Source organism: Lutra lutra, chromosome 3 (assembly GCF_902655055.1).
Source record: "Lutra lutra chromosome 3, mLutLut1.2, whole genome shotgun sequence".
Classification (NCBI taxonomy): domain Eukaryota; kingdom Metazoa; phylum Chordata; class Mammalia; order Carnivora; family Mustelidae; genus Lutra; species Lutra lutra.
In genome coordinates, this window is record NC_062280.1 from 66,904,272 (window position 1) to 66,927,005 (window position 22,734).

Here is a 22,734-nt window from a genome sequence, read left to right on the forward strand (position 1 = left end):
TGTTCAAATTTTCTATTTCCTCCTGCTTTAGTTTTGGTAAGTTATATGTTTCTAAGAATTTATTCATTTCTTCTAAGTTGTCCAATTTGTTGGCATATAGGCTTTCATATTATAGTTGTTTGTATTTCTGTGGTGTTGGTACTCTTTTTTAAAGATTTTACTCATTTTACAGAGAGATAGAGAGCATGAGCAGTGGGATGGCAGAGGGAAAGGGAGAGAAAGAATCCTAAACAGACTCCCTGCTAATCATGGAGTCTGACACAGAGCTCAATCCAAGAACCATGATATCTTGACCTAAGCCAAAAACCCAAGACTGGGACACTTAACTGACTGAGCCACCCCAAACGCCACCTGTGGTGTTGGTTGTTATTTCTTCTTTTTCATTAGTGATTTTATTTGGGTTCTCTCTCTCTTTTGCTTGCTCTCTCTCTCTGATAACTCCAGCTAGAGGTTTATCAATACTATCGATCTTTCCAAAGAACAAGCTCCTGGTTTCATTGACCTTTCTATTGTATATTTTAGTTTCTATATCATTTATTTCTGATCTAACCTTCATTATTTCCTTCCTTTTGCTCAGTATGGGTTTTGTTTGTTCTTCTTTTTCTAACTCCTTTAGGTGTAGGGTTACATTGTTTGAGATTTTTCTTGCTTCTTCATGTCAGCCTGTATTACTATAAACTTCCCTCAAGACTTCTACTGCCTCCCAAAGATCTTGGAAACTTGGCTTTTTAATTTTCATTCGTTTCAATGTTATTTTTTATTTGTTTGACTTCTTGGTTCATCAATTCATTATTTAGTAAAATGTATTTGTGCTCTTTGTGTTCATGTATTTGTGCTCTTTGTGTTCTATGGTTTTCATTTTATTTTTTATCAAGATATAATTGACATTTGACATTACATTAGTTTCAGTATGAATTGATATTTATTGATATTGATATTTGCATACATGATGAATTAATATTTATATACACTGTGAAATGATTACCCCAATGAGTCCAGCTTCCTCTTGTTATCATATAAAGTTACATAATATGTAACATAATACCATTGACTAAGGTCACCATGCTGTACATTGCAACCCTATGACTTGTGACTGGAAATTTGTACCTCCTGCCCACCACCTTCTCTTATTTTGCCCATCTTCCACCTACCCTCCCCTCTGGCAACCATCAGTCTATTCTCTGCCTTTGTAAGTTTTCTTTTGTTCACTCATTTGTTTTTAATTTCCATATATAAATGAAATCATATTGTCTTTGTCTGATTTATTTTACTTGGCCTAATATCCACAATGTCCATCCATGTGTTTACAAATGGCAAGATTTCATTCTTTATTATGGCTGGGTAATATCATTATGTGTGTGTGTTCATGTCTGTACACACACCACATCTTTATCCATTCATCCATTGGTGGACACTCTGGTTGTTTCCATATCTTGAATATTATAAATGATGCTGCCATGAACATACATCTTTGTTTAGTATTTTTATTTTCTTTGGATAAATATCCAGAAGTGGACTTGTTGGATCATATGGTGATTCTGGATGTTGAACCATCCTTGCACCCTTGGAATAAATCTCACTTGACAATGGTATATGATCTTTTTAATGTATTATTAAATTTGGCCTGCTAATATTTTGTTCAGGATTTTTACATCTATGTTCATTAGGGATACTGACTTGTAATTTTCTTTTTCTATGGTGTCCTTGCCTGCTTTTGGTATTGGAGTAATGCTGGCCTTGTAAAATGAGTTTGGAAGCGTTCCCTCCTCTTCAGATTTCTGGGAGAGCTTGAGAAGAATAGGAATTAAATCCTCTTTGAAAGTTTGGTAGAATTTACCACTGAAGCTGTCTTCTCCTGGACTCCTGTTTGTTGGGAGTTTTCAAAATTCATTCATTCATTCATTCATTCATTTATTTTTATTGTGTTATGTTAGTGACCATACAGTACATCATTGGTTTTTGATGTAGTGTTCCATGATTCATTGTTATAACATCCAGTGCTCCATACAATCCATGCCCTCCTTAATACCCATATGAGGCTTACCCATTTCTCTAGTCCCCTTCTTCTAAAACCTTCAGTTTGTTTTCCCGAGTCCATAGTCTCTCATGGTTCGTCTTCCACTCTGTTGGGAGTTTTTTTATTACTGATTCAATCTCCTTGCTAGTAATTGGTCTATTCAGACTATTTCTTCATTATTTAGTCTTAGAAGACTATTTGTTTCTAGGAATTTACCCATTTCTTCTAAGTTGTCCAATTTATTGGCCTCTCATTAGCCTTTGTATTATTTTGGTATCAGTTATAATGCTCCCTCTTTCATTTCAGATTTCATTTATTTAAGTTCTTTTTCCTAGTAAATAGTTAAACGTTTATCAACTGTTTATATTTTCAAAGAACCAGCTTAGTTTCATTGAACTTTTCCTTTTTTTCTTTTTAAGATTTTATTTATTTGAGAGACAGAGAGTGCACAAGTGGGCCAGGGTTGGGGGCAAAGGAGAGGGAGGCTCCCCACCGATGTGGGGCTCAATCCCAGGACCCCAAGATCATGACCTGAGTCAAAGGCAGATGCTTAACCACCTGAACCACCTAGGTGACCCTCATTGGTCTTTTCTATTTTCTCTCTAGTCTATTTTTTTATTTGAGAGAGAGAGTGCGCAAGCATGCGCACAAGTTGGGGGAGGGGTAGAGAAGGAGGGAGCGAGAAAAAATCTCAAACTGACTCCATGCTGAGAGCAGAGCCCAATTTGGACTCAATCTAACAACCCTGAGATCATGACCTGAGCTGAAACCAAGAGTCAAATACTTAACCGACCAAGCCACAAAGGTGCCCCTTTTTAGTCTCTATGTCATTTATTTCTTCTCTGACCTTTGTTATTTCCTTCCTTCTACTAATTTTGGGCTTCCTTTGCTCTTTGTTTTCTAGTTCCTTTAGGTATAAAGTTGGATTATTTCAGATTTCACTTGTTTCCTGAAGTAGGTCTCTATCACTACGAACTTCCCTGTTAGAAATGCTTTTGCTGCAGATTTTGGAAAGCTGTATTTTCATTTTCATTTATCAAGGTATTTTTTTATTTCTCCTTCAATTTCTTTTTTTTTTTAAGATTTTATTGATTTATTTGACAGAGATTACAAGTAGACAGAGAGGCAGGCAGAGAGAGGGGAGGAAGCAGGCTCCCCGCTGAGCAGAGAGCCTGATTCAGGGCTCAATCCCAGGACCCTGAGATCATGATCTGAGCCAAAGGCAGAGGCCCTAACCCACTGAGCCACCCAGGCGCCCCTATCCTTCAATTTCTCAATTGATCCATTGGTTGTCTGGTGGCATGTTGTTAAATATCTACATATTTGTAATTTTTCCAGGTTTTTTTTGGTGATTGATTTCCACTGTCATATCACCGTGGTCTTAAAAGATGCTTGATAGGGTTTCAATCTTCCAAAATTAATTGAGACTTGTTTTGTAGCCAAACATATTATTAATCCTGGAGAATGTTCCACTTGAGAGGAACGTGTATTCTGCTGCTTTTTGGTAGAATGTTCTGCATATACCTAAATTCATCTGGTCTGATGTGTTTTAAGGCTGATGTTTCCTTATTATTTTTGTATGCATTGATGTAAGTGGGATATTAAAGGCCCTTATTATCATTAGGTTGCTGTCAATTTCTCTCTTTAGGTCTGTTAATACTGCTTTATACTTCTAGGTGCCCCTATGTTGGGTGCATAAATATTTACAAATGTTGTATCTTCTTGCTAGATTGAGCCCTTTATCATTATGTGATGCCCATCTTTTTCTTTTATTACAGTCTATTTTAAGTCTACTTTGTCTGATGTAAGAATAGCTACCCCAGCTTACTTTTGGTTTCCATTTGCATGAAACAACTTTTTCCATTTCTTCACTTTTAAACTGTGTCAATACATCTGAGGGGAGCCTCTTATAGGCAGCATATAGATAGATCTTGCTTTTTTTTTTTTTTTTTAAATCCATTCAGCCACTCTATATCTTTTGATTGAAGAATTTAGTCCATTTTTGGGGGGTGGGGGTTTGCTCTTTTCATCAAAACATTATTAAATGAATAACCATATGTGGCCTGAGCTGTATATGAGCTATTAAAGGCTTAAGTCCTTAGCTAAAATGAGGAAAACTGCTTCCCCTTCTTCATGTTCACAGAGCAGCTAGTGTTCATAGTTGCGCAGCCTTATGGCCTGCAAAAGGGGTAGGTACCCAAAAGCAAGATTCTGCTGAACTGGAATGGAGCCAGGGATGAAGGCACTGAGACAACCCCTCCAGGTGGTGATCTTGTGCTCTGAAGACAGATGGGGAACATGAAGGTTCTTTTCTGGCTAGGATGAGGCACGTAATTGATGGAAAAGAAAGGCAGAGAGGCTGGGGAAGAGAGATCAGAATTGCTCTTTATTGACCTAGTAGTAGGTTCTGCAGTAGAGCCCCTTCAGGTTTAAGGGCATTTTTTCTTTTTCTTCTTTCTGCAACTTCTCCTATGGCTTAAGCTGCCATGCCTGCAATCTAGCATCCATTTCCCCTGACAGCAGTACAATTCATCTTGCAAACTTCTCCCTTTGGGCTTTTCTTCGAAGCTAGTCTTTCACTGGAAGTGCAGGGCAGCCATCTTTCTAGGACCAGTTTGGGAACTCAAGGGGCCTATAGCCAGAGGGGTTGGCAGCCAGGCTCTGCCTGGGTGGAGAAAGAGAGTCTGGTGAGGATTCAGCCCAGCCTCCAGTCCCCCAGTTCTCCCCAAACTGGCACTTCAATGGAGTTGTTACTGGCTGCCCACCAGAGCCACCACACTGCCATACAGTTCAGGACACCTAAAGCAACCATGCTGAGGCCACAGAGCTAGAAGTGGGCATCAGTCCATTTATGTTTAAAATAATTATAGATGGGTATCTACTCATTGTCATTTTGTTATCTGTTTTCTGGCTGTAGTTCTTTACTTTCATATGTTTCTTGTTACCAATTGGCCTTTCTTTTCAACTTGAAGTACCTTTAATGTCTTATAAGTCTAGTTGAGTAGTGGTGAACTTGTTCAGTTTTTGTTTGTCTGGAAAACTTTCTCTCCTTCAATTGTGAATGATAACCTTCTCAGGTATAGTCTTGGTTAGAAGTTTTTTTGCTTTCAGCACTTTGAATATATCACATGACTTCCCTCTGACCTGCAAAGTTTCTGCTGAAAAACCTGATAAGAATCTTGGGCTGGGGGGGGACGAGGGAGGGTCCCTTGTACAAAACAAGCTGTTTTTCTCTTGCTGCTTTTAAGATTCTCTAACTTTTGATGTTTTAATTATAATGTGTCTTGGTGTGAATCTCTTTGGGTTCACCTTATTTGGAACTCTTTGGGACTCCTAGATCTAAATGTCTGTTTCCTTCCCCAGTTAGTGAAGTTTTCAGCTATTATTTCTTCAAATAAGTTTTCTATCCCTCTCTCCTCTCTTTCTGGGACACCTATGATGAGAACATTATTTCACATGATGTTGTCCCATGGCCCCCATAAGCTAATTCCACTTTTTTTTTTCTTGCTGCTGTTTAAGTGAGTTCCACTCCCCTGGTCTCAGTCACTAATTCTTTCTTCTGGTTCATCTAGTCTGCTGTTGAACCTCTGTTGTATGTCTGTCAGTTTAGTTATTATATTCTTCAGTTCCATGACTCTTGTTTGTATTTTCTTATGTTTTCCATCTGTTTCTTAAAGTTTTATGTTTATCCATGCTTCTCCTGAGATGAGTGAGCATCTTTAAGACTATTATCTTGAACTCTTTATCAGGTAAGTTACTTACCTGTGTTTCATTAAGGTTTTTTCAGGGGTTTTATCTTCTTTCATTTAGAACATATTCCTTTGATTTCTCATTTTTCTTTGACTTTTGGTGTCTGTTCCTATGTATTAGGCAACATACCTATCTCTTCAGTCTTGAAGGAGTGGTCGCAGGAAGACTGAGACACTACAGTCTGCTTATATGTGTAGTGCTTTGTGGGTATTATAATGCCTGCCAAGAACTCTCTGATTTGTTCAGTCCCATAGGTCCCAGAAACATAAGGCTGCCTGGACACTAGAGGCAGGTGTTTAAAGGGTCTTCCCTCTATGGACTGCCATACTTGCCAGCCTTGGCAGGGCCAAGGAGGAGCACCAGGCCAAGACAAAGCTGCCTATCAGCTTTAGCAGTGTGTGGCTCGGGGAGCCCTGAGTCAGGGCAAGTTGGTCCAATAGGTTTGGTGGGGCAGAGTCACAGAAGAACAAAAGACAAGGCAAACAGCTTTTATAAGGTAGAGGAAGATTGCAAAAATAGCACATGCCAGTTCTGGTGCTAGCAAGGTACAAGAGTAGAGAAATGGTGCCCACCAGGGCCTCTAGACACAGAGAGAATTCCAATAGACCCCTGTCCTGCTAGCAGGCACTTAAAGCTTACCCAGTGAATCCATCACATATGGGAGAGGCACTTCCAAACTGCTACTCTTATGCTAGGTCCCAGGACATGTAAGTCTGTGTGTGAGCACTTTCAGAGCAGAGTCCCCACAACCCTTGGGTCTCCTTGATGTAAGCCCCATTGGTTTTCAAAGCCATACATTTGAGAGCTCATCTCTGTGGTACAGGTCCCAAGAGTTGGGATTCCTAATGTGTGGCACAAATCCCTCACTCCTCAGGGATAGATCCCTCCCTCTTTCAAATCACTGAGTAGGGAGTGGGGTTCTTGGTGAGAACATGACTCCACTTCTCCTACCTATCTCAAGGTGGCCTTGGATCATTTGTTGTGGAAGAGTTGCTCAGCCAGTCCTCAGGTCCTTTCTGAGACAATTGTTCCCTAGGTATCTGGAGATTTGGTGTGTCCTTGGTAGAGTGAGTAGGGTCTTTCTGTGCCACCATCTTGAACCACCTCTCTTTTCTGTAGTTTTTAAATCCTCCTTTCTCTTTCCCACTTTGATTTTCCCTTTTTTCACTAACATCTGTTATACTCCACTAATAATGGATATAGGCTATGCTGAATCCCTATGTTAAAAAGGAATTAGGCTATGCAAAATTTTCAGAAATAGCTAAACATTTTCCAAAATAAGGTCTGTTATTATCTCCTTTTTTTTTTTTTTTATAAACGGAGTTTCTCACATATTCTTATATAGTATAAATAAGAAAGTTTTGTATAGAATAGACTTCTCTATACTCATAAGAATACCCTGGACAAATTTTACATTTTCTAGTTCATTACTGATTATGGCAACATGCTACAGATATAGCTATGTACAGGAAAGAGATCTGATCATATTCACAGCAGCAGACTTGAAAACTTCTAAGTCACCTATGAGTCATGTCCATTGTCTCTCCATAAAGAAAAAGTGATAAATAAACACCTGCAAATGCTGCTAAACAATGTTAAATAGTTTTCCTTTCTAGTAAACTGGTGTCTTTTCTTGCTTATCACTCAGAGAATCTTTTTTTTCTTTTTTTCTTTTTTTTTTTTTTAAGATTTTGTTTATTTATTTGACAGACAGAGATCACAAGTAGGCAGAGAGGCAGACAGAGAGACAGGAGGAAGCAGGCTCCCCACTGAGCAGAGAGCCTGATGCGGGGCTCAATCCCAGTACCCTGAGACCATGACCTGAGTCGAAGGAAGAGGCTTAACCCACTGAGCCACCCAGGCGCCCCCACCTTTTTTTTTTTTAAGTGAACTCTACTCCCAATCTAGGCTCAAACTCACAATGCCAAGATCAAGAATCTCATGCTCTACCAATTAAGTCAGCCAAGCACCTTGAATCTTTTTTTCTGAAGCAGAATCTTCCAGAAAAGAAGATTCAAAAAGCCAAATAGCTGTTACTGCACCTTACTTATATTTTGATTAATTATATATGTGGAAAAGCACATTGTTCCCACTCTTAATGAGCAAATATTTGCATTTTCTCTCTTTAGGAAAATACACATTCCTTATTATTTTCCTTTACATAACCAAAAAATCCTCAACCTAAATGGGTTTACTTTTTTTTTTCAGTGAAGCTTAACAGGTAGGCAGCAGCACCCCATTCTTTATCTATAAGATTTTACTGAGCTAACCTTGAATAGGATAACTGTCATCTAAGATGATGAACTAGAGTACTTGCCTTTCCAGTCTTCTCCATGCTTCTGTAACCAGCGCTGCAACCAGGTCATGGGCCTCAGTAGCACACCTTGATAAAATCAAGAGAAAATCATTTTCCATACATAAACACTTTTAAATTATTTAAAACAATTATGCAAGTAAGAACACAAAAGTGAACCTCAAGTTATTGTACTCTTATGCAGTCCTTATTTATGGTTCACTCCCATTTCAATATTTTGTTTCATTGATACAATATAATAAACATCTACATTTTATCCCATGCCTCTCTCATTCTTTTGTCTGTTCAATGCCTTCCACTGAACAATGAAAATGTTCAATGATACATATTATGTTAAAAGTATATGTAATGTATATATTAATTTGCTGTTTGCAAAAATATTTTTATAGGAGAGAGTTCATAAAATAAAGAAAAACGTGAATAGGGTACTAAAAATCATTTATAGGTCTGTACTCATTAATAGCCACCATCATTAATTTGGAGCATTTCATTCCAGTTATCTTTTTTACACACATATGAAATACACATATTTCTTTTACACTTTTATATCCTGCCTTTTCAATAAGTTAACATATTACGGACATTTGCCCATGACATATTGTTCACATAATTTTTAAACATTGTATGCTATTCTCTTATGTGAATATATCATTTAAACACACAACTACTTTTAGAATTTTCATTTTTCAGTATTATAAATAATGTTGAAGTGAGTATCAATGTACAATAACCTTTACATGTATCTCAGATTACTCTCTTAGGATAAATCCTAGAAGCAAAATTATTGGATCCAGGATATTTTTATAGTTTTTGATATATATTATACCACCACAGCATATAAGAGTCCCTCTTCCAGTATATCTTCATTAACAGTGAATAATTTCTATATAACTAAATCACATATACTGTATTTTGTAGGTATAAAAAATCTTTTTTTTTCCAATATCTTTATAATGTTAAGGTTATATAAGTTTGTCTCTTAAAAATCAAGAACTTTCAGGTTGAGTCATGAAGCAAAACTAAGCTACATATTGTTTCTAAAACTCAAAAACAAAAAATATATTCTATTTTTGAAATCCTTCCATTATTAAAATATGACCTAGAAGGGAAATGTAGAAATATAGTTTTTAGACAAATCATCACCAAGCGGCATTTCTCCATCTGCCTAATAGACACAAGTCTTATGAGGTATTTAACACAATGTTTTATGGTTAAGTAAGTCTGGAAACTGACCTTATTTAAAATATAATGTATTTATAATATATATTAATATACTAAAGGCTCTGAAAAGTCCTGCAAAAAAAGATTTGTTTAATTTTGTCTTATTCATCATTTTCCAAGTTAACCTGACCACTGAGAAAACAAATGTATACTGATATACAGGTTGGATAATTATGTGAGAAAACTGCTGTTTTTCCATGAATAAGGCTAAGAAACAGACTTATTGCAACTTTTGTGTGTTATTTTTCTCTTACACATCTGCCAAATACTTTATTTAAAAAATCCAGTTCTTCTAAAGGCTGGATTCCCTTGCAAACAATGTAAAATTTTTTTTTGTTGTTAATGTTTTCCCAACTTTCCTGAATTATGATTAACAAATAAAAATTGTATATATTTAGGTTGCACAACAGGATATTTGATATACATATACATATAAAATCAAAGAATATCTTCTAAACATCTTAAAAATATTAGATGATCAGGAAAACTATCTATAGAAAAAAAGCATTGTTTTCATTTTAAAGAGATTTTTAGAAAATTAAAATATAAACTACAATGATTTCTATAAAATCTAAAAGCACATTACTTACTGTTGTGTAATGTACAACATATCCACTAGCGTATCATCATTCATGAATTCCATTTCACTTGTAGCTAAATTATGAAGAGTAAGAAATTGGGGATGGTCTCTGATACATTCAGCATTTTTTAAAAAGCTGGTCTTCTGCTTTTGAAACTGCCAAAGTATATTCAATGCACATTCCACTTGCTTTTCTGAAAGTATGGCTTTGTTTTTTCCAGTAAGATCAAATACTTGCTCTTCATCTGTACATGTAATCATCTGGCTAATTAGTGGTTTACAACTGCAGGTTCGAAATTGAAACACTCTCCGAGAAAACGGACAAATTGCTCTTAGATGAAGCATATTTACAAACAACCAGTCTAAAAGAAAGGTAATTTTTCATTTACATCACAAATTTTCTTAGGTAATGAAAACCATCTGCGACTAGTAGTCAGGTGCAATATGCTGATTAGAAGGTAACTATTTTTCCTTCATGTATTTTGCTTCCATTATGACAACTCCAAATGCCATTCCAACATGCAGTTTCTGTAAAAGGATTGGTTTCACATGGTTATGCTAGTATTATTAATACCAAACTAGTTCCAAAATTCAAATTAAAGTCATAAGCTTTTTCTGCTTTAACTAGGGCTTTGTTCTAGTCTGAAGCAAACAGCAGGATTTGGTCCAAAACTAAGTGTCCATGAAAAGGGACTTCTTTCTGCACTCCATTTAGAAAAATATTTGTTAAATCTAATATATATATATATAGAGAGAGATATAACTATATATATCTCTATATGTAGAGATATATATAGTTTTCAAATTTGACCATAAAAGCAGAAGGGGAAAAAAAATCCTATACTCAGAAACATCTTTTTAAACAAATAAGTCAGACTATTTGCAATAAATAATCATCTTTAACATTTTTACAAGGAACAGCCATTAATTCAGAGCCATACACTTTTTGAAAAATTTTTTATTTTTTTTCAGGTGGCTCAGTCAGTTAAGCATCTGCCTTCGGCTTGAGTCATGATTACAGGGTACTTACTGGGATGAAGTCCTGCATCTGCCTCCCAGCTCAGTAGAGTCCACTTCTCCCTCTCCCTCTACCCCCCAACTCACATGCTCGCTTGCTCTACCTCAAATAAATGAAAAAAACTTTTTACAAAAATAAATGAATAGGGCGCCTGGGTGGCTCAGTGGGTTAAGCCGCTGCCTTCGGCTCAGGTCATGATCCCAGAGTCCTGGGATCGAGTCCCGCATCGGGCTCGCTGCTCAGCAGGAAGCCTGCTTCCCTTCCTCTCTCTCTGCCTGCCTCTCTGCCTACTTGTGATCTCTCTCTGTCAAATAAATAAATAAAATCTTTAAAAAAAAATAAAAATAAAAAAATAAATGAATAAATAAATAAATCTTTTTAGGGGCACCTGGGTGACTCAGTCGGTTAAGGGACCAACTCTTAGTTCCGCCTCAGGTCATGATCTCAGAGTGGGATCCCTCCCAGCACTGGGCTCTGCCCTTAGCACCCAGTCTGCCTGAGATTCTTTCCCCCTCTCTCCCCATTTCTCCCTCCATTTGCATGCGTGCACTCTCTTTCTGTTAAATAAATAAAATTTAAAAAAAAAATTTTTTTTTTTTTTCAGAAAGATAGTTTCTGGTTTATTTACTTTAAGGATAATTTCTTGCTCCTTTCTTCTGGTACTCTAAAAGAACTCTAATGGTTTGGTCACTACTGACCTTAGATCGGTTTAAACCAGGAAGTAAGAAGATTAAAGCTCCAATCAGGAAATACAAAGAAATCAATTAATGTATCAAGACATGATGAAGCAATATAAGAAGATAATTATGAAAAAGGACTATTTGTTTTAAATATATATTATAAATGTTTATATTTCTAATTGAGAAACAAGAGAAAAGCTGGGACTAAAATCTTAGCATCTAACAGTTCTGCAGTATTTCACAAAGGACTTCTAAAATATACTATCCCATTAAACTCTCTCAACAAACCTCAAAGGACTTCTAAAATATACTATCCCATTAAACTCTCTCAACAAACCTATCAGGTAGATATTATCATTTGCATTTTACAGATAGAAGCTATTTTCAAAAAGGGTAAAAAACTATTCTAGCACTTGTGGAGCTGAGACAGTCACCCAGTTATTTCAACTCTTTCAACTTGGAACACCTCCTTAGATCAACAAAACCAACACTGAAAGATTGGCTGAGATTCCTCTCTATGGCTATGCTAGGCTGTCCACAAGAAAAACAAAAACAAAACAAACAAACAAAAACAAGACCGTATTGCTACTTTGTGTCTATCAGTAAGCATGCTGACCTAAGCCAACCTGGGTACACACGTACACAAAAACCCGGTACACAGCAAGGGTATCCTCAAGATTCTCCTGTCTGCCTACAACAGAGAATGGAACCAGCTCAATGGCTAGAATACCAACGTGTTAAGTCTCCAGTTCTACCCCCAGATAAATGACCTTGGGAAGTAATTTAACTAAAGGAGAGGCCTTGGGACTATCAGTGCAGGGTCAACAGTGACACCCGGTGTAAATGACAAGCATTCTTCACGCGGGGCGCACAGTAAGTCCTGTACCAATGAAAGTGATCTCCCCCGTCCTCATTAGGAGTGGGCTCACGCCTGCCCCTCTCCAAGCACTGGAAAAATCCAATGCCCTGCATCTCGGACAGAAATCGTGCTGGGAGGAAGAAAACCTGCCGCCGCTACCGGCCGGGACTTGCAGATTAAGCTCTTCCCTCAACAATCTCCCAACATTTCTGGAGGACTCCGGGGAAGGCTCGTCACGAAGGCTCATAAGTCAAGGCTATTTCTGGTCCCCAACAAGTGATGTAACAGGCTCGGTTGTGTCGCTCCCTCCCGTCCCCCGATATTACATAGTTTGCAGCCTTTCCTCGGGAGACATCACCTCTCCTTTGACGATCCAGTCCCCAAAACAGGAAAAAATGCCGGGACAGCACGGCATGCTCAGCGGAAGGCAAGTACTACATGCCCCAGGGGACGTAGCGGCGAGGCCAGCGGAACGGACGTGACGTGACCTACGCATTCGCGGGGAATTCTGGGCATGGTAGTTCCACATTGAGAGACTCTGTGACACCTTTTAAACTGTTCCAGTTACTTTAGGTCAGTGTTTCTCAACCATCTGAGGTTTTCTCCCAGGCCATGGAAGACTGATTTTTAAATAATATATAATAAGAAATGAATTTTTAGAAAATGAAATTTGAAACGGTAAACGGAAAAAAACACGTGGATTTTTGTTTCTTACAATATTCGACATACATGAAATAACTGTCAAATGGCTATAAGAGCAAATTCTTACTCTCAATTTCTGTCCTTGTGTCATGGTGAGGCCAGTCTTTGGAACCATACTTTTTTTTTTTTTTTAACAGCTTTATTGAGAAATAATTTACACACCAAGCAATTTATGCATTTCCAGTGTATAATTCAATGCTTTTCCTAATTTAGCGTTGTGGAGCATCACCACAACTCATTTTAGAACATTTTTACAAGTCCAAAAAGAAACCAGCTAACCAAAAGCAGTCACTTTCCATCTCCCACCTCCAACACCATAGACAACCACTAATGGCGAGCACACTTTGAGTAGCACTGATTTAGACTGCTTGGAAACAGACCAGCTGATAACAAATTTGAAGATTGAGGTTACCCTTAATGCACAGAATAGATAGAGTTTCAGAACAAACATTAGAAAAAGCACAAGGATGAAACTGGGCATAACCTGTGTCAATACCCTACAATTAGAGACCCATAGTTAAAGTTGGGGTTGCTGGTCAGTTGCAATGAAGCAGAACACACCCCAAGGAATGTCAAATTAAGAAGGTGTTAGAAAGAACTCACTATGGCATTCAGCCCTGTGTTAAGTGATTTGGGGGAGGTTAACAGGGCTTTTCTCTCTTGACTGAATGCTGTGGAGGAAGCAGAGATAATTCCATTATTGGGTATCTTAATAAACTTTGTCTGTAGGGCAGGAGGAATGAAGTGAGGTTACAGCTGTATTTGACAAAGAAGGAGCAGTCACTCAAAATAGCCAGGATAGGTAGATGTTCAGTCATTTTTTGTGCTTTGGACAATGTTTTTATTGTGGTCTCACCTCTGTATGATTATGGAATGGCCTTGTCTTTGTCTTGTTCCATCATAGTCAGACAGTGGCCTTGTCTCATGTTGGTGTTCTCTGCAATTGTTCACCACAATACCAACACTGAGCTATGAGTGCCAGACCAGCTCCGGCAACAATAAGGCCTAAATGATAGTGTCAGGACAGTTTCTTCACTGTTGGGACCTGTTCATTTCCTTCTCACCAGTTTGCAGAATTGTAAGGAGACTGGCCTAAGAAACAAATACCAGAAGCTTGCCTTCCTTTGGAATCTTGTTTAGGTAAAGAAAGGAAACCCTTTTTGTTTAGTCACTGTTAGTAACTTTTTTCTTTACTTGCAGTCTAGTGCATTCATAAGATACATATTTATATATAAATCACACCTAAGTACAAAATTAAGGTAATAATAATTTAAGTCCATAGCTATAAAATTGTATTCTGGCTAATGACTTAAATCATGGAGAAGCATCTTTTACAAGCGTTAAAAAGTGGTTAACAAAGTGTGGTTCTTAATTTCCTCCTAGTAAGTGTCAATGCCCTTTAGCCAAAAATCACAAGAAACCTGAAGATGAGATTTATTACTTGTTAGAGCTAAGGGAAATGCACACTGCAGGGAATCATTTAGCTGCACAGTAAAAGAGTATTAGAAAGAAACTATCATAGGATTTGGGGTTTGGCTGGGTAATTTGGGGGAAGGTCTAAAGAGGAAAACTTTGTTCTATCTTGGGTGCTCTAAGGAAGCAGGGCAATTCTATGATCGGGCATCTAATACATCTAACTATAGATGTTAGGTAGTTGGATAGAAAAGCAGACTAACGTGGGGATAAAGCTGAAACTGGTAAACAAGTAGCATTCACTCATTTAATGAGAGGGGAATCCTTGGTATTTTGTGTGGCACAGTAACCTTGTCTAATGTCAATGTTCTGTGAGATTGCTTATGTCCAACAGGAGAATAATATGCTTTAAGCCCTGTCAGATTAGCTTGAAATAATATTTAGTCTTAACAATGAACATTAGACCAATTTCTCCAACATCAGAGACTGTTTTTTCCCCTCACAAATTAACTTGAATGCTTTTTCTTCTGGAGTAATTCTGCCAGTAAAATTGTGTTTGTTGCATATAACACCAACAGCACTGGCAAGAAGAGAAAAAACTAAGTAAATTGGATTTCATCAAAAAAATTTGTTTAAATATTTTATTTATTTATTTATTTGCCAGAGAGAGAGAAAGAGAGCACAAGCAGGGCGAGCAGCAGGCAAACGGAAAAGCAAACTCCCTGCTGAACAAGAAGCCTGATGCGGGACTCCATCCCAGGACCCTGGGATTATGATCTGAGTCAAAGACAGACACTTCACCAACTGAGCCACCCAGGCATCCCTGACTTCATCAAAATTCAAAACTTTCATTCATCAAAGAACACTGTCAACAGAGTGAAAAGGCAACCAACAGAATGGGAGAAAATATTTGCAAATGATATATCGGATAAGAGATTAATATCCAGAATATATGAAAAATTCATACAAATCAGTAACAAAAACTTTTTTCAATGGGCAAAGGACTTCAACAAACATTTCTCCCATGGTCACAGGGACATGAAAAAATGTTCAACAGCACTTATCAATATGGAAATGCAAATCAAAGTGCAATGAAAGACCACTTCACACCCAATAGGACAGCTATTATCAAAAAATCAGAAAATAACAAGTGTTGGCAAGGACATGGAGAAACTGGAACTCTTCTGTATTACTGGTGGGAATGTAAAATGGTGCAACTGCTGTGAGAAAAACAGTATGGTGTTTCCTCAAAAAATTAAACAGAATTATCATGTAATCTAGTAATTTTATTTCTGAATACTCAAAAGAATTAAAAGCAGGAACTTGAGCAAATATTTATACAGCCATGTTCTTAGCAGCATTATTTATAAGAGCCAAAGTGTAGAAGCAATCCAAGTGTCCATTGACAGATAAATGGATAAAGAAAATGTCATATAGGGGCGCCTGGGTGGCTCAGTGGGTTAAAGCCTCTGCCTTCGGCTCAGGTCATGATCTCAGGGTCCTGAGATCGAGCCCCGCATCAGGCTCTCTGCTCAGCGAAGAGCCTGCTTCCCTCTCTCTCTCTCTCTCTGCCTGCCTCTCTGCCTGCTTGTGATCTCTGTCTGTCAAATAAGTAAAATCTTAAAAAAAAAAAGAAAAGAAAATGTCATATATACTTATAGTGGAATTTTATTCAGCCTTAAAAAGAAAGGAAATTCTGACACAGGCTACAACATGGATGAATCTTGAAGACCCTAGGTTCAATGAAATAAGCCAGACACAAAAGAACAAATATTGTACGATTCCATTTTTATGAAGTACCTAGAGTAGTCAAATCCATAGAAACAAAAAGTAGAAGAGCGGTTGCTAAGGGATGCCAAGAAAGGGTAATGGGGAGTTGTTCAGTGAGTATAAAGCTACAGTTTTGCAAGAAAAAAGGTTCTGAAGATTGGTTGCACAATGTGAACATACTTAACACTACTGAACAATACACATAAAAATGGCTAAGATTGGGGCACCTGGGTGGCTCAGTAGGTTAAGCCTCTGCCTTCAGCTAAGGTCATGATCCTGGAGTCCCAGCCCACATCAGGCTGCCCACTCAGAGGGAAGTCTGCTTCTTCCCTCTGCTCTTCATGCCCCCCCCCACCGCTGTGCTTGCTGTCTCTCAAATAAATAAATAAATAAATAAATATTTTTTTAAAATGGCTAAGATTGTGCTTTACTACAATTTTTAAAAAAGGTATTCAATTTTGGGGGGTGCCTGGGTGGCTCAGTGGGTTAAAGTCTCTGCCTTTGGCTCAGGTCATGATCCCAGGGTCCTGGGATCAAGCCCCGCATCAGGCTCCCTGCTCCGTGGGGAACCTGCTTCCTCCTTGCTCTCTGCCTGCTTCTCTGCCTACTTGTGATCTCTGTCAAATAAATAAATAAAATCTTTTTTAAATTTTTTTTAAAAAGGTATTCAATTTTTTTAAAAAGGGCAACCTCACTGGCAGTCTGGAAATTAGAAAATAAGATGATACCATTCTTTCACCCATTAAATTGGCAAAAACTAAAAAAATTGGAAACAACCTCCAAGAAGGAAAAGAGCCACTTTTATACAACCTTAAAGTGCTTCAACCTTTCAGGATACTAATCTGGTACTATACATCCCATTGAAAAGTGTACAGATCCTGAGATGCATTTATCTCATTTCTGGCTATCTTTCCTAAAGATTTATAAGCATCAATACATAAAGATATATGTAAAAGATGTTTATTACAGTATTTTTTGTATTAACCAAAACTTGAAACAACCGAAATGTCCAAAAGAAGAATATCTGGATATATTGTAGTATATCCATACTATGGAATGGTATATAGATATCAAAAAAATGCTCATAATATTTTTTTTTGCAAACAAAAGCAATTGAGAAGTAATATGTTTGACGGGATCTCATTTTTGTTGAAGGAAGAGAGAGAAAGTTTTAAAGGTTAGTACAGGAATAGAAAAGAATATTAATGGATATCTCAAGGGAAAGGAATTGGAAAAGGTTAGGGGGAATTATTTTTAAACCTCTATGGAATTTTCAAAATTTTACAATATCTCATATTATTGTAAATATATGTGACAACAAGCATGTGTTTTTGAAAAGTTTGACTTTTTTTATGATATGATTGGTGATATAGAAGAAAATAAATAATAACTTGTCATTTTTCTTTTTAAGATTTTATTTATTTGGGGCACCTGGGTGGCTCAGTGGGTTAAGCCTCTGCCTTTGGCTCAGGTCATGATCTCAGGGTCCTGTGATAGAGCCCCGAATCGGGCTCTCTGCTCAGCAGGGAGCCTGCTTCCCCTTCTCTCTGCCTACTTGTGATCCCTATCTGTCAAATGAATTTTAAAAATCTTTAAAAAAAAAGATTTTATTTATTTATTTGACAGAGAGATGCAGCCAGAAAGGGAACACAAGCAGGGGGAGTAGGAGAGGGAGTAGCAGGCTCCCTGCTGAGCAGGGAGACCTACATGGAACTCCATCCCAGGACCCTGGGATCACGACCAAGCCTAAGGCAGAAGCTTCATGACTGAGCCACCCAGGTGCCCTACTTTGTCATTTTTCTGTGGGTAGAAAGAAAATTTTTCATTCTTCTAAAAAACGGTAAGTTGGGGTGGGCTCAATCAGTGGAGATTGTGACTCTTTTTATTTTAAGATTTTATTTATTTGAAACAGAGAGACAGGGAGAGAGCACCCAAGCAGGGGAAGAGGCAGAGGGAGAGGGAAAGGGAAAAGCAGGCTTAGCAGGGAGCCTGACGCTGGTCTCCATCCAAGGACCCCAGGATCATGACCTGAGCTGAAGGCAGATGCCCAGCCACATTGAGCCACCCAGATGCACTGAGACTATGACTCTTGATCTCAGAGTTCAAGCCCCATGTTGGGTATAGACATTACTTAAAACTAAAATGTTTAAAAAAATAAATTGGGGCACCTGGGTGGCTCAGTTGGTTAAGTGTCTGACTTTTGATTTTGGCTCAGGTCATGATCTTGGTGTCCAGAAATTGAGCCCCACATAAGGCTCGACCCTCAGAAGGGAATCTGCTCAAGATTCTATCTCTTCTTCTCCCTCTGTCCCTTCCCCCAACCACACTATCTCTCTGAAAATTAAATAAATAAATCTCTAAAAATAATAAAATAATGGTAAGTTAATTGTAGTAGCCCAGCCCACCAACTTCCTCTCTTTTGGTATCAGACTCCACTCTTTATCCTATAAAGACTGAAATGACCTAATCTAGGTTGGACCAAATCTAGTACTTCAGGCCCATGGCCTACTAGATGGATAATCTTATCTTTTGTGATAAATAAAGCCAAATGTCAGGGTTTAACCAACATAATTTGATTTCTTTTTTCTTTTAATTTGTTTAGCTAACATTTAGTACATCATCAGTTTCAAACATAGAGTTCAAAAATTTGTCAGTTGCTTATAAACTCCCGTGCTATGCAGATTACATGCCCTCCTTAATGCCCATCACCCAATATCCCCATCCTCCCACCCACCTCCCCTACAGCAACCCTCAGTGTGTTTCCTATAGCTAAGAGTCTCTCGGGTTTTTTCCTCCCTCTCTGATGACTTCCATTCAGTTTTCCCTCCTTTCCCCTATGGTCCTCTGTGTTGTTTCTTATATTCCATATATGAGTGAAATCATATGACAACTGTCTTTCTCTGATTGACTTATTTTGCTCAGCATAATATCCTCCGGTTCTATCCATGTGGATGTAAATGGTAAGTATTCATCCTTTCTGATGACTGAGTGACATTCCACTCTTTAATACCACATCTTCTATATCCATTCATCTGTCAATGCACATCTTGCCTCTTTCCACAATTTGGCTATTGTGGACATTGCTGCCATAAACACTGGGGTGCAGGTTCCCTTTGAGATCAACATAATTTGATATCTTGATCATATCACATTCCAACATGGATATCCCCAGTCAGTGGAGGAATTTTCTCTGTATGGAGATTCACGAAACTATAATTCTTTTATAATCTCCCAGGACCTTAAAACTCTCTGGATCCAGCTAACAAAAATAGGAAGAAAGGACATGGAGAAGACATAGTACTTTGTAAACATCTTGGCCTGGATGTAATATATATAATTTTCACTTATTTTTCACTGATAGAAGGTATTCACCTATCCTCACTTAGATGCAAGGGGACATAAAAACAAAATGTAGGCATGTCAGACACTTCCCAGCAACACCCCCCATTATGTAAGTGGGAGCATAAATTTTGGGTCTGTCACTACAGTGGTAATCAAAGACTTCTCTGGAGTTTTATAATTGGAGCTGGCAGGGACTTAGACTATTAAAATGTGAGGTAACCTCTTCAGTCTAGAGAATGTAGTAAAAAAACACATAAATCGAGTAGACAAGAGACAGGTTCCCTGATATTCAATCTATTCTTTCTTCTCTGTATTAGTTATCCATTGCTATTGTAATAAATCTTGCCAAGACATAGTGGCCTAAAACAACATTTATCATCCCGCAGTTTCTGTGGGCCAGAAATTCAGAAGTAGTTTAAGTGAGTGGTTCTGGCTCACAATTTCTTGTGTGATTAAAGTCAGATTATCAACAAGGACTTATAGTAATCTGAAGCCTTAAGGAAGACTGGAGGTTTGCTTCCAAATGGCTCACTCACATGATTTTTGGCAGGAGGACTCAGTTCCTGACTTTTGCCAAGAAGCTTTTCTTGTCACATGGGCTTCTCCATAGTCTGCTTAAGTGTCTTCTTGACATGGCAGTTGATTTCCCCTTGAGTGAGTGATCCAAGAGACACAGCAAGGAGGAAATTAAAATGTCTTTTATGATCTAGTCTCCAAAATCACACTGTCACTCTGCCTTTTACTATTCATTAAAAGAAAGTTACTTTAGAGGGGGAAAAAAAAGAAAGTTACATTAGAGAATTTATAGATATTTTAAAGCCACCAAACTGTGCAACAGTTTTCATTCTCAATTTTACCTAAGTCAGCTCAAGCTAGGTTCATTTGCAAATGAGAGCTCTCACCAATACTGGAATCCCAAGGCATATGCGATAAGAATACTGTACAACCACTTCAGAAAATTCTTTGGCAGTATCTACCAAAACTGATTCTATCCATATCCTGAAATCTAGCAATTCCATTCCTAGGTATATTTCCAACATATAAGTGAAATATATGTTCTCTAATATACCAGATACAAGAATGTTCACAGAAGCTTTATTCAATAAGAGATAAAACTCAAAAACAAAACAAATATCCATCTAAAGTAGAATAGATAAATAAACTGTGCAACACCCGTTGTGATGCTTAATTTTGTATCAACTTGACTGGGCCAAGGGCTACCTAGATTAAATATTTATTTATGGGTGTGTCTGTTTGGGTGTTTCTGGGTGAGATTAGCATTTGAATTGGTGTGCTGTGACTCTCCAGCAATACAAGTGAAGCCTAAAGGGGGGTGGTGGTGGTGGGGAATATGGAGGGGGATAGTCCTCTCAGTCTTACAGCTACTAAAATTGGTCAATACCCTTACATATATCACATGCTCAGCTGTTGATAATTCACCTACCCTAAACGAGTGAAAAACTTAAATAACAGTAACTTACCGTTTTTTCTATACAATAACAAAATCTAAGTTCCTTTAGCTAGTTCCACTAAAACTCACCCCACGTCCCCACAACGATTGTTGCCAGCCCGCTTCCCTACAAATACCAGAGGCATTTATTTCTAACACATTCTAGGGACTTGCTTGCCTCTTAAAATAATTAAATCGCAATATATGTCCTATTTTCTCTAGATACCCCTGGATTTGGAGTCAAAGATTTAATTTGGTATTTAGGAACAGTGTATTTAGGGGGAAGGAGGCACTTCTCACCCCTGAGCCTCGATTTCCTTATCTGTAAAATACGCATTAATAACCTGTATCATGGTGTTGCTGTGAGAATTTTAAAGCAGAGAGTCAATACCTTAGGTAATTTCCTCTTTTCCTCAGCTAGCACTTTGTTCGTTTTTGTTTTTTAAAATTTGTGTCACAGCGTTAACTGGAAGCTAAACTGGAAGCTCCTTAATGGTAGATCTTCCCTCCCAATACTCTGGGCAGAGGATGAATAAATGTTTATTGGATGAAGCACTTCATTTCACGAAGAATATGGCATTTTGTCGGTTACAAACGTTCCCAATCAACTCACACCAAAAGCATTTATACCTATGACTTATTTAATAGGTATCAAAATCCTAGAACTCCAGGGAGGGCCTATGTGACGCAAGCAAGAGAATACCAGGAGTTGCGGTCAACCGGTGACGTACTTCCTGCGCGACGCTTTCCCTCCACGCCGGGACTGGGCTGTGGGGGAGGGAGGCGGTTAGTGGGCTTTAGCGCCTTTTCTGGCGGCGGTAGATTTGAAGCGCTTTAAAGGACCGGACCCCGGGAAGTGAAGACAACAAGAGCAGGTAGGTGGCGCGAAGCTCGTGTTGTTTCGGTAGCGTCCTTTGCAGCAGTCCCAGGGTACGAGAGCGGGAAGAGCCCGAGGAGAGGGGCGGAGCCGACGCGTTAGGCCCGTCGGAGCCAACCGTCTTCGCCTCGAGGTGTCTGGGCTGCCTGGTCCCTGAACGAGCCCCCCAAGGACCGTGGCTCTCGCTTTGCAGCTGTTGCAGCTGGAGAAGGCCTCCAGCCGTGCCTCCCAGGCGTGGGAAACGATCCTCCCCCTGCCAGCCCCCGCCCTCTCACTTGGGCGCACACCTCCCTCCCTGACGCATTTTGCCGCACAAGCTGTAATATGGCGGCAGCGGCGGCGGCCTGAACTCTAGGGAACAAGGGTGATTTTTGATGCTTCAGAATCGTAAGACTAATCGCTAATGCGGGGTAGGTGGCAGAATTGGTGGGGAAGAAGTAACCTGACGTCCTGTCAGGTGAGGGTTGGAGACTTGCGGGCGAGGAGGCTGGATCATAGGGGTGAAGATTAGACTGAAAACGGGCTTTCCTCCTACTCCGACCTTTTTCCTCTCACAGACAGCGTCTATCGTACATAGTTAAGTGTTAGAGGCCTTTGGACTAAAACTGAAATCCAGGCTCTTCCCTTTTCATCCCAGGGCTGTCTCGAAGTTCACCCACGTTTCCTAGGAGCTGTGAGCAGCGCAGGCCTTTTAGGAGAAGATAATTACTCTTTAGGAGGAAGGCGATGGCTTCAGAGCTC

General features: G+C 38.7%; 2 protein-coding genes and 1 pseudogene across 6 annotated transcripts in view; 1 reads left to right on the forward strand and 2 right to left on the reverse strand.

Annotated features, from left to right (window-relative positions):
* FASTKD1 (FAST kinase domains 1) overlaps window positions 1-12,898 on the reverse strand; it is a 47,299-nt gene extending 34,401 nt beyond the window's left edge. The window contains exons 1-3 of one of the 3 annotated variants that reach the window (XM_047722085.1): window positions 12,798-12,898; window positions 9,893-10,410; window positions 8,085-8,150 (exon numbers count right to left, since the gene is read on the reverse strand). In XM_047722085.1, the coding sequence (XP_047578041.1) occupies window positions 8,085-8,150; window positions 9,893-10,227 (401 nt within the window). In that variant the 5' untranslated portion in view covers window positions 10,228-10,410; window positions 12,798-12,898. The other 2 variants (XM_047722086.1, XM_047722087.1) reach the window with 2 other exon arrangements.
* LOC125094925 (39S ribosomal protein L52, mitochondrial-like) lies at window positions 3,258-4,829 on the reverse strand (annotated as a pseudogene).
* An 8,957-nt stretch (window positions 12,899-21,855) lies between the features above and the next one.
* The window catches only part of PPIG (peptidylprolyl isomerase G), a 50,995-nt gene continuing 50,116 nt past the window's right edge, over window positions 21,856-22,734 (forward strand). The window contains exon 1 of one of the 3 annotated variants that reach the window (XM_047722088.1): window positions 21,856-21,991. The gene's annotated coding sequence lies outside the window, so the exon portion shown is untranslated. Of the gene's footprint in view, window positions 21,992-22,231; window positions 22,404-22,734 lie in introns of those variants that run through there. The other 2 variants (XM_047722090.1, XM_047722089.1) reach the window with 2 other exon arrangements.